Here is a 12,145-nt window from a genome sequence, read left to right on the forward strand (position 1 = left end):
GCGTCCGAGAAAGAAAGACTGTTGTTGTTGCAGCTGAATAACATTGAAACAGTGGCCGTTTCTCACCTGATATAAATATTGTTCTGTGTCCCGGAACGCAGTTTTAAGATCATTTGAGGCGAGAAATTGGCCATTTAGAGTCCAAACGTGTGGTTTGTGTATTAAGATATGACGTATTTATAGTTTGGCAGCGACGTTGTCGGCGGTGATCGGCTCCGCCTCAGTGGACGCTCGGTGCGCACAGTGGCAGGCACAGAGCAGCGTTATCTCGGCCTGTCCTGAGGACCAATCGCAGCCCTTGCCGTCTCCGTTGTCCCTTAAAAACATTTTGTGCAGCCGGAGACAACGGAGAGGCTCTCCGGCGACGTAGAGGGGTCTCCGTGACCTACGTAGAGCAATTTACGCAGGAGTATGCATTGGGCTTTAATCTTAATACACAAGTTGGCATTCAGAGTTCAAGGGTCACATTTTTTTTCGACCATTAATTGTAGTAATACAATCATGATCTCAAAACTGGGAGAGCTGGTGAATATAAAGTCAAAAATGATTATACAGGAACTGTAGGTTGTAAGTTAATGCAATTTGTTTTAAAATAATTACGGAAATGTAAAGTTCAAAGAACTAACTTTCCAAAATAACACTCATCACAGAACCACTGAAATAAATGCAAGTCAACCAGAAAGTTAAGAACAAAAGTTTTACTTATAAAGAGGGCAATAAATACAGGTTTTCAGTGTCAATCATTACAGGCTGCAAGTAGAAGCTACTTACTATGCTGTGTCTGTATTTTAGTGTCATGATGCATCGAATGCACATGTACAGTGTTCTGTCAAGTGTGGTTGTGGGTCAGTGGGGGCAGGGGGGTTCTGGCTTTCGGTGGTAAAGTCCATTTAAAAAAATAAAAAATGGTGGAGACGCCGGGCCAGTGGAGGAGTCTGTGCCCTCTCCTGGCTTATCGTCTATTGAGAAATAAAATTGTGTTATTGTGAGCAGCTCATTGTATGACCAGTATAATTACAACATGAGTTCAGCATATTTACCTTGGGGACGATCTGCGTCACCTTCATGGACTCCCACCACTCCGGTGGGAGCTGTGTCACCCACTAAAGAGGCCACTCTTCGGCTTCGGCGGTGTGCAGAAACCCTCTGCTTCACCTCCACTTTGAGATCTGACCATTTTTTTTTTATCTCTGTGAGTGTTAGGCTAACCCTGCTCTGATCCCAAGGCAATTCACTGTGTTTTGCCCTATTAATCCCTGTTGACAGTGTACCAAACAAAATCTCCCTGCGCGTCTCCACTTCATTTAGAATCTCTTGCTCAGACTCTGTGAAATACCTTTTCTTTCCTTTGTTCATTGCGTTATTTGATCAAAGAGGTGAATCTCAGGTCCAGGGCCTATTTAAATTGATTTGCATATTCAAATTAGGGGCGTGGACCGAGAGGAGTTTGGCATCACTGCAGGTGCGCTCAATTCCACGTTGATTTGGGATGTGCTTGGATCCATGCGTTCACACACTTTGGCTACGTTTACACTAGCACTAAAAACTTTCCCCTGCGTTTGTGCCTTTCGTTTACACACGATTTCGCCTCTGAAAAAGATTCTTTCTAAAAACTCTGGCAAAAGTGGAGATTTTGGAAAACTGGAGAAAAACAGAGTTTTAGGCAATCTACGCTTCAAAAATGTGACCTTGTTACATTTGGTTATGATAATTTTTATATGTTTGCATTTACAAATACAGCTCCTATATTTTACGTAGAGGAGCAGAGACATATTAGGGCTCGGAGGTGAGCCAGACCACGTTTCGTATGTTGCGATCATCGATGCTGTCACTTGTATAGTTACGTCCACACGTCGAGGGTAAGAGGTCAGTCGTTGTTGTCAATGAGGATTCTGATTGGCTTGTATGGCTTTGTCCTTCCTACACTGCCACCCACAGGCTTGGCGTAGTTATGATGGCTCTCGGCAGCTTATGTATGCGGGTTAATATAAATGGAAACTTTTTTGAAAACGATGATGTGTGCACGAAGTTATTTTGGAAAACGGAGGGTAGAAAATATCCGTTTTTAAAAATATCCAGCTAGTGTAAACGTAGCCTTTGATACATCTGAATTTATTTGTGCGTACAGTTTCTGGGTTTTGGCGTACGCCAAGTTTCAGTAGGAAATCCACGCAAGTCTTTGTACATGAGGCCCCAGGTCGAATACGCCATCTTGAAGCTCCTTGCAGCGCTTTTATACACGAGCTGACCACACGGCCACCTTTTCTGCGTCACGCTGCAGTAGTTTTCTTCTTCTTTTAAAGTTTTTTTCTTTTTCAAAGTTCCTGCCGTCTTTTGCGGTTTTATGGTGGTTTAATAACGATTTGGTGCATTACCGCCACCTCCTCCCGGATCAGTTTCTGTAGTTCAACACTTTTTTCACGTTTCGTTTTGCAACTCCTTTATGCAGCTTCTCTTCAAAGTAGCAGCACGGGACTGTTGGGTGGAGGAAGATAAATACGAAGAGGAGGATGAGGATGTAAAGATGAGCAGGTGAGTTGTATGTCACCGATCTAGATATGTGAATCTTTGGGTGACTCACGATTCAATTTGATTCAGATTCTTAGGGTCACGATTCGTTTCAAAATCGATTCTTGATTCAACTGATTCGATTCATACGATTCTCGATTCAAAAATGTATAAAATGCATAGTATGTTAAGGCAAATAATGGCATCAAAACAATACAGTTTGTATAAGACAATGTGAGAAAAAAGTTAACATTCATTCAAAACAAATAAACACTTACTTATTGTACAATAAAAAATAACTTGCATAAATAAAAGCTTAGGCTAGCTGCCTTTTTCTCCCAGAAGTTACAAAAATAAACTGTACACAAATGACAAATATAAATCGATTTCTTTTCAAAAATCGATTTTAGAAGTTCATGATTAGATGATTAGAATCGCAATTCCAATGTGAATCAATTTTTCCCCCACCCCTACACCAATCCATGGAATCGGACACAGCTAATCAGTCTTCTCTTTATGCCATATCCACGGTGTCTTTTATTCTGAAAATTACTTTTTTAGCATAAACATACAGGAACAGGTACTTTTATTTTGATTTGATCTGTTTTATTTTTAGTGTGGATAGAAACAGGAACTGACTGACTTTAAAAACTGTGTGGTTGTCTCCTAGTTTGGACAACAAAATGGTGACTTTTATTCTGAGTTACGTTTAGTCTGGTCAAACACTGTGGTGAAATTCGTTCAAACGGACATTTGCTCCAGATCTAGCGGCACCCTCCTCCGTCTCCACCCAGATGGGTGCACGATCATGGCTTATTCAAAGTACGACCCATCGCTCTTGACTAATAATAATAAAGAAATATGTGAAGTATTTAAATGGAATAAAAAAAGAGGAGTGTCCTTTTCCTATATATTATATATATATTATTTCCTATTATGAATGAATGGCCTGCTGATCGACTGCTGTTCCAGCTATTTCACCCTCCACAAAAGCAGCGATTTACTCCAAGTTCGCCAGGTGTTTCTATGGAAATTATGCATTTTCTTGCATATTCTTTTTAAAGTCCTAATACTTATGACAATGTGATGTTCCAAAAGATTAAGCACAGTGGTTTGCAAAAGTGTGGGCACCCCTGTAAATGTTCATGATTTTCCTTTATAAATCATTTGTTGTTTGGATAATATATTTCAGTTAAATATATCATATAGGAGACAAACACAGTGATATTTGAGAAGTGAAATAAAGTTTATATGATTTACAGAAAGTGAGCAAGAATTATTTAAACACAATTAGGCATGTGCATAAGTTTAGGCACCCTTGTCATTTTATTGATTTCAATACATTTAGCACTAATTATTGGAACTCAAAATTGGTTTGGTAACCTCAGTGACCCTTGACCTCCATACACAGGTGAATCCAATCATGAGAAAGGGTATTTAAGGAGAATTGTAAATGTTTCTCCTCTTTGCATCTTCTCTGAGGAGTGGCAACATGGGAGCCTCAAAACAACTCTCAAATGACCGGAAAACAATGATTGTTCAACATCATGGTTTAGAGGAAGGATACAGAAAGCTATCTCAGAGATTTAAGCTCTCAGTTTCAACTGTGAGGAACATTGTGAGGAATTGGAAGACCACAAGCACAGTTCTAGTTAAGACCTGAAGTGGAAGACCAAGAAAAAACTCAGATAAGCAGAGGCCAAGGATGGTGAGAACAGTCACAGTCAACCCACAGACCAGCTCCAAAGACCTACAACATCATCTTGCTGCAGATGGTGTCACTGTGCATCGTTCAACAATTCACTTTACACAATGAGATGCTGTATGGAAGAGTAAACACAGTCGCTTTAGGTATGCTAAAGCACATTTGGACAATACAGCTTCATTTTGGAATAAGGTGCTGTGGACTGATGAAACTTGCTGGTTCTTTGACGAAAGCAAAGCTTGAAGGGCAAAATTATTATTTGGAAGAAAAATCATTATTTCTAGTATTGTCAATGTCTTGACTATATTTTCCATCCATTTTGCAACTCTTTTGATGGTGTGACTTTTAATGGAAAACACAGAACAATTGTATAGGTGACCCCAAACTTTTGACCGGTAGTGTAAACAGGCAGTCAATAGATGGAAGACTGGCTGCAGTTTCACTGTAATGTGACATAAAGTGACATTCCACTTTTGGTGGATAGAGGTTGCGCAAGGATTCAGATTCAGGTTCCCTCTTAGCTCCCTCTTAAGATTAAAGAGCACTTGAAGTAATATTTTAATAATACAAGACCTTGAAAGACACATTTTTATTGTATTTTTAGTATTTTAAAAATGACCACACAAGTGATCATGAACATGATCACAAGTGTTCTGTTAGCCTGGTGTATGCATGTGTGTGTGTACATAAATAAGGCTTGAGGACCAATTGTCAAGAACACACATCTTCGTTAAGACATTTTGTCTAGTCCTTACAACTTTAAGAGGCTTTGAGGATTAAGTCTTTGAGTTATTGTTGGGCATTTAGTTGTGATGGATAATGTTAGAATAAGCGTGTGTGTGTGTGTGTGTGTGTGTGTGGAGGGTAAAAAGTGTTAAAAAATAAACTTTTATTGATAGATTTAAGGGCCTTTTCCAAGTAACTGGTAATGACCCAGGGAATTCTTCTTCAGGTTAGTTTTAGTCAACTTGAGAATACAGGAATACCCGCTATTACTACTTTTATCATTAATATTAGTATTGTTATCATAATTAATATTGGTATTATTATTTGATCCAGATCCATCGGGATGCAGTCTGTCTTCTACTTGAGGACCTCTTCGTTCACGTCTTCTGTGCGGGACACCACTCTACCATCAACTATCTCTTCAATCATAATCCTCCTTCTCTGGGTTTTGACTGACTGAGCTGCAAAAGGAAATCAATAACATAAAAATAATTAGAAAAAAATTAAAGATATATAGATTTGTAAAATAGTCCATTTTAATTTGGCAAAGAGCTTAAAAAATGCAAAGATGATGTCAACTTACGTGGCGCTGGTGTCGGATTTACGGTGCTGGAAGATAATTAAAAAAAAGTCACAAAATTTAAAAGATTTAAGATCTTTTTTTAAGATCAAGATTTAAAAAATAAATATAAATAATTATTCCCCCCCCGAGTTTTACTACTATAGATAGAAATAAGACAAACATAAAAAAAAAAAGTATTTTCGTGTTCTGCTATTCCACAGCACAGCAGTTACTACATTATCATCTTGGTTTTTTTAACAATGTGCTTTAGCGGTGAGATAAAATAAATCCCACAAGAGGGAAATGTAAATGTACTGTTACTGCAGCACAAATGGCAGAAAAAGTCAAAGAAAATAAATAGCAAATCCATTTGAACAACCAAAGTTAGAAAAAATACTAACTACATTCTGACAGATGTGGTGTCTTCATATTAAAACAAATTACAAACAAACCATTTCATTAATATACTTTTATTCTGTCTCTTGAAAGAGATTGTACAGATCCTTACATTATATCCTCTCCATCCAACAGCCTTCTGTACTCTGCGATCTCCAGCTCCAGCCTGGTCTTAATATCGAGCAGCTCCTGGTAGGCGGTGGACTGCCTTTCGATGTCGGCCCTCATCTGACTCAGCTCGTTCTCCAGGCTGTTGACCATGGCCTGGAGCTGGCTGAGCTGCAGGCTGTAACGGGACTCTGTCTCTGCCAGAGTTCCCTCCATGGCTGATTTCTATGATGGGATACAAAAATAAGACTATTGACAGATGGCTTAAAGATCTCAAACTCTAGTCTGGCCAGTAGGGGGCCAGTCAAGTAAAAATACACTTTTTGGAACTATTCAGTAGGTGTGGGCAATTTGATCTGAAAATGATATCGTACCAAAAATATTACTATTAGTAGTAAAATATGATTGATATTTCACAGAATTTCAAAATAAAAGTGACTGTTTATATGGAACAGTGTTTAGTTCACAATAAAAGTGTATTTATGATGCAGAGTAACTCCTAATACTACAGGATGGAGATGTGCAGTGTTGTATCTGTGCATGTGAGACGATCCATACCAGACTGAGTTGGGACTGCAGCTCTATCTGCAGCGCCTGCAGGGTTCGCTTCAGCTCGTTGATCTCACTGCGGGACGACTGGAGATTCTCGGAGCTCGACGCTACCTGCTTGTTCAGCTCGTCAAACTGCGGGACATCGAATTTGACATGGAAGTTATTACAGTACTATCAAGACTATTATGATAATTACAGATTATTTTTTTTACATACATAGTTAATGGTTCAGTGTGTAACATTTAAAGGTGAAGTAAGTAGTTAATAGTGCCATCTAGAGGAGAGGCTGAAATTTACAACAAACTGCTCCTCTGCTCACCCCCTCCCTTCCCTGAGCTGGTCAAATGTCGTCCTCGTCGTCTTTCTCCGTGTCAGCAGATGAGGTTCGTGAGGCGAGGGAGAGGGCGAGCTACCTCTTCCTCGCCTTATGTATAAAAAAGTACATTTGGGTTATGTATAAAAAAGTGGATTTTGGGTTATATAAACCCATAAATACTACACAGTGTCCCTTTAAGAGGGTGAGTTTATTGGTACAAATTAAATATACTTGGTAAAGTGCTTCAAAATAAACATTGCCAGGTTTCCTGAGCATAAAAAAAGATTTTGATGTAGTTACGGTAAGGGCCTTGCTTTACGGAGTCGGCCATCTTAAGCCAACAGGTTTTTAACAGCATTTCACTTTTAAAGCAGGAGCTTAAACACAAACAATAACCAAACGGATTTACTAAAAAGTCCCCATGACAAAAGAAAAGTTTCAAAACAGTCGATATCAATAATAATCTTGATAAATAATCATATAGTTAAAATAGATTGAAAGTGAAAAGATGTTTTTTGTGGTTTTAAAGCTTCTTTAGAAATTGAAAACCAGAAGCATTTGTTGAGAGTCATTGTGCAAAATATCGAAAGGCAAAACATTTATAGTCAACATACTGAATCTTGATATAGAAGAAATGCATTCCCTGATTGGAAAAAGGGGCGAGGTTAACAGAGGAGTCCTCTATTTGTTGCAATCTCCAGTCTCACCATTGGATGTCACTAATTCTCACCATTCTTACACACTGGATCTTGAAACGTTGACATGAAGAAATGATAAGACTCTGCTTTCATGTCTCTTTAATGTCTCACCTTGACTTTGTACCAGGCCTCCATATCGCGGCGGTTCTTATCCGCGATGCCCTCATACTGATTCCTGATCTCATCCAGGACTCTGGTCAGGTCTTCCTGGGGTCGGGCGTCCACCTCCACATTCACAGAGCTGGAATTCACTTGACCGCGCAGGGCTGCAACCTCCTGCAGGCAGGACCGACGAAAACAGGGATTGTTTCATGGATGAATTGAATAAATTCAATGTTATGCAGATGAAAATATCAACAAAATAACCATAAATAAAACAGGACCAAAAATTTGTGGGATATAGAGACAAAGGTCCTGACAATTAAAGCTGCAGTATGTACGTTTTTGTTGGTGGTGGTGTTATTATTCTGCCCCTGATTAATTCTTGTGAAATATAGAATGAAACATTATGTTATATGTTGCAGCCTGAGAAAACAGGCTCTGTCAAGCTCTACTATCACACCTGACTGAGGGAGTGCTTGTATGCACACACCAGCACTGCAGAGGTGGGCGGGGACAAGAAGCATTTATCCCTTCAAACTGCTGAATGACCTTTTTGAGCAGTAGACTTCACGCATGAAACTTTTCTTGCGTGTGCGCTTCTTTGCATTTTCTGTCCAACTCCACCCTGTTTGGAGTCGTCTCACTTCCTGTGTGCAGTCAGCTTTGATCATAATTAAAAGCTGCTCGCTACAGTTTTAAAGAAAAACTATGTTGCCTGGGAAAGAGGAAATAACATATTTTTGTTCTTAAACAAAGATAAGTGTCCAATTTATCAGCACTGTTTGGCTTCTTTAATTGTATTAATAATGCACGATTAACCAGATCCATGGTTCTCAAACAGTGGTACGTGTACCTCCAGTGGTACGCAAGCTTCCTAATAATAACAAACCTAATCTTAATCTAATTTCACTATTCCAGTGTGTGAAGTATATGTGAGGAAGAGGAGGATGATGCGAGGTCAAATGAGAGGTTATAATGGTGTTATAGGGAGAGCTAAATGTTTTCTCAGGTGATCCTTGGTATAAAAAGTTTGATTATCATAGTTTATCATAGCTGCATAGTTTAACTGAAGCTAATCTGATGTATTATGTACATCTCATGTTGAACTATGTCATTTTACCACCTTTATCAGACTACGCAAACAGACTGTAAAGCATCCGATTATCATCAGTGATGCTTTTCAATATCAGGTGATCTCAGCAGGAAGCAGCAGTTGTTTGGAGGCACAAAACCAGAAGGCACTTCAAACAAGTTCGGCATTAGCTTTTGTTTGCACAAGCAAAAGATAACATCGCCAGGGAGGAACTGGGCAAATAATGACTTACTGTCTCAGGAAAACGTGTTTCCCATTTTGTGTAACTTATTATATCAGGAAAAGCAACTGGAATATGTTCCTCTCTGATCTCTCTGATCTCCACAGAACCACTCTCACCTCTTCATGGTTCTTCTTCAGGTAGACCAGCTCTTCCTTCAAGCCCTCGATCTGCATCTCCAGGTCGGAGCGAGCCATGGTCAGCTCATCCAGAACCTTGCGCAGACCGGCGATGTCCGTCTCCACCGACATGCGCATCGCATTCTCGTTCTCAAACCTATACATGAGGTTCATGTTACTGCACCCACACACATTAATGTTACAACTACCAACAAGAACAATGAGGTCAGGCCCAAACCGGCTGAACCTGTTTCACCACCGTGTTGACCGTTACACCCTGTCCACTGATGCAATAGGAAATGTCATGCAAAAACACTGCCACTACACCATTGGTGTCGGCCATTTAAAAAAAAAAGTGAGATAATTAGATAATTAAAATGCTGCATAATGCAGGGATTATAATTCCGGATTTACTACATGTCCACTCACTTGATTCTGAAGTCTTCTCCTGCCAGTCTGGCATTGTCAATCTGCAGCATCATCCTGGCGTTGTCCTGTGTGGCAGCACTTATCTGGTATTTAAAAAAGAAAAAGAGCATTGTCAATGCACACGTGTCTTCTCAAATAACAGCAGCACAAAGGTGTGTCAAAGTTCATTATTACTCTTGATGATAATTATGTTGCACAACCAGGTTTTGGTGATCTGCAGATGAGACGCAGAAGGTTTTATTTGATAGGTATGTATGTGTATGAGTATAATTGTTGTGAAATAAAAATCTAATGGTTTTTTTTGTTGTTGCTTTAGGCGAGGGCTTTGCTTTACAGTGGCTGCCATTTTGTGCCGCCACATGTCTTCTTCTTCTTCTTTAAGGAAGGAAAAAGAAAGAAGGGGCTGCTGCTGTAAAATAAAGTATTTTGGCACAGACAAACCAGTTTTAGTGTGGGTTTTTGTTTACTACACAAACAACAAAGAACATCCTTTCCGGTATGCAAAGGCCACCGCAAGTTCCCCGACGTGCTCAGGAAAGGGCGGTGGTTAGAGGAGGCGTTGGTTACAATCTGCAGTGTCATCATTAGCGGTCATTCATTTTTACACACTGGACCTTTAATGCATCTTTTTTAATGGCAATAATCTTGTGTAGGAAGTACAGCAATGGTGTCAAAGTTGCGGCCCGTGGGCCAAATGCGGCCATTATAATAATGAATAAATTCAGCGATTAAATGTATTACATTATGTAACAGCTGTTTACCCTTTATAACATTTATATTCAATTGTATTTCTGTCTGTTTCTTTGTGCATCATAAATGTTTACATCATTCCATGTCAAAACAATCACTTTTTCATTTAAACTGAGTGAAATGTCATTACAGATATTGTTATTGCCACATTCATAATGGAATATTGAGGAGACCAAGCCCTTTTAAACAGACTAAACGCTGATTGGTCGTTTCAGTTGGAGACCCCTGAAGAAAACAGTATAAGTAAACAGTATAATATGTATAACCAAGGTATGTGGAATGTTGCATGTTTACATTCAGGCGGGGGCCATCCTGTCTCGACCTTGAGAGTCTCCACTCCTTCAAACATAAGGTCATCCTGCTGTTATCTTTCCCCTGTGTTGTAAACTCAAACTCTTCTATTGCACTTTAAGGTCAGTCTGTCTACGTGTGGATCTACTGTGTGTTGTCATTTCATACGTTAAAGTAAGGCGAAATGGGGTTCACGTCACAGAGATGCTGAAGTTTAGAAATACAAGCACCTCCAGCTGGTTCACTGTGTGTGACACTGCTGAGGAGACTTTAATGAGTCAGTAAACAGTGTGTTAGAGACACATTCAAATGAGTTAATAAGTAATAAAACAGTTTGTTTTCTTGCCTGTGGGGATAAATGATTTAAATACAGTGTATGAGGTCACGTTAGACAATATTTTTTATCTTTTATTTTATTTGTTTTTTTAATGACATATTCATATCGTTTAATTTGCAATAAATAAAAAATACAGTTTTTCACTTTATTTTTATGGAGGACAAAATAAACAAGAAAATATTGATGTTTAAGAAGCTTTTTACTTTATATAAAGTTAGTATATTATTAAAGTACTTGTAGATGAATTAAGTTATTGATTAATCATCGTTGATCTCTACCACATTGTTCTGAGAATAATGTGCTATTGTAAAGTCTACTACATATATCAAATAACAGTTACGTCACTGCTTGTCGTAATTAAAAAAAAAAAAAAACTTTTGTAAAATGACAATAATATGTAATATAAACATAAACCTACAGCTCACCTTTTGGCGCAGGCCGTCGATGATTGCCTGGTACTTGCTGTAGTCCTTGATAGTCGGGGTCTGCTTGTCGTACCACTCGCGGATCTGACGCTCCAGCTGCGCATTGGTGGTCTCCAGAGTGCGCACCTTGTCCAGGTACGTGGCCAAGCGGTCGTTGAGGTTCTGCATGGTCACCCTCTCGCTGCCGGACACGTGCATATTGCTGCCGCTCCCTCCGACACCGGCGAGCGCCGATGACAGGTCAAAGTTGGAGCTGCCGATGCCGTTGGACGGGTAGGACACCCGGGCGTTTCGCCCACCTGAGCCGCCGTGGACGCTGCCGGCGCCGCGTCTGGAGCTCATGAGCGGAATTGAGGAGGAGGACAAGGAGGAGAATCCGGTGCGGTAGATGCTCATGGTGACGGACTAGTGTAATGCTGGACAGCGGTGTTAGGGCTGAAGTTAAAGCTGGAGAGAGACGCTGGTGCTGAGGCAGCGCGGAGGAAAGGTTTTATAGGCGCCTCCGTGCAGGTGGAGGAGGAGGAGGAGGAGGTGGGTGCGGCCGAAGATGCTGCTCTTCTCCTCCACCATCACAGGTGTGACCAAACAGGGCGTGGTGAGTCAGCATTCAGGTTTACTTTCTGCTTTGACCGAGATGTTTAACGGCTGTCCGGGAACATGTCAACGAGGCGTGAGTTTGAGGCGTGAGAGCCACTGCTCATTAAAATTGTCACGCTTAATTTAATCCGGTCTAGTCCACTTTTACTCCGGGGAAAATTTTGAAGACATTTTGTCAACGCACAGGAGGAAGCACACGTGCACACATTCA

The 12,145-nt window shown here is 40.1% G+C and overlaps 1 protein-coding gene across 1 annotated transcript; it reads right to left on the minus strand.

The window, feature by feature from the left end:
• Nucleotides 1-5,081: 5,081 nt before the first annotated feature.
• LOC310940978 (keratin, type I cytoskeletal 19-like) lies at nt 5,082-11,733 on the minus strand (the record flags this gene model as incomplete). Its single annotated transcript, XM_083906049.1, has 8 exons — nt 5,082-5,400; nt 5,523-5,548; nt 6,010-6,230; nt 6,564-6,689; nt 7,683-7,847; nt 9,106-9,262; nt 9,535-9,617; nt 11,338-11,733. 8 exons carry the CDS (start codon nt 11,731-11,733, stop codon nt 5,297-5,299), a joined length of 1,278 nt encoding a protein of 425 aa, XP_083762175.1. The 3' UTR covers nt 5,082-5,296.
• Between the last annotated feature and the right edge of the window lie 412 nt (nt 11,734-12,145).

The sequence above is a fragment of the Microchirus variegatus genome (genome assembly GCF_963457635.1).
Source record: "Microchirus variegatus genome assembly, chromosome: 19".
Taxonomy (NCBI): domain Eukaryota; kingdom Metazoa; phylum Chordata; class Actinopteri; order Pleuronectiformes; family Soleidae; genus Microchirus; species Microchirus variegatus.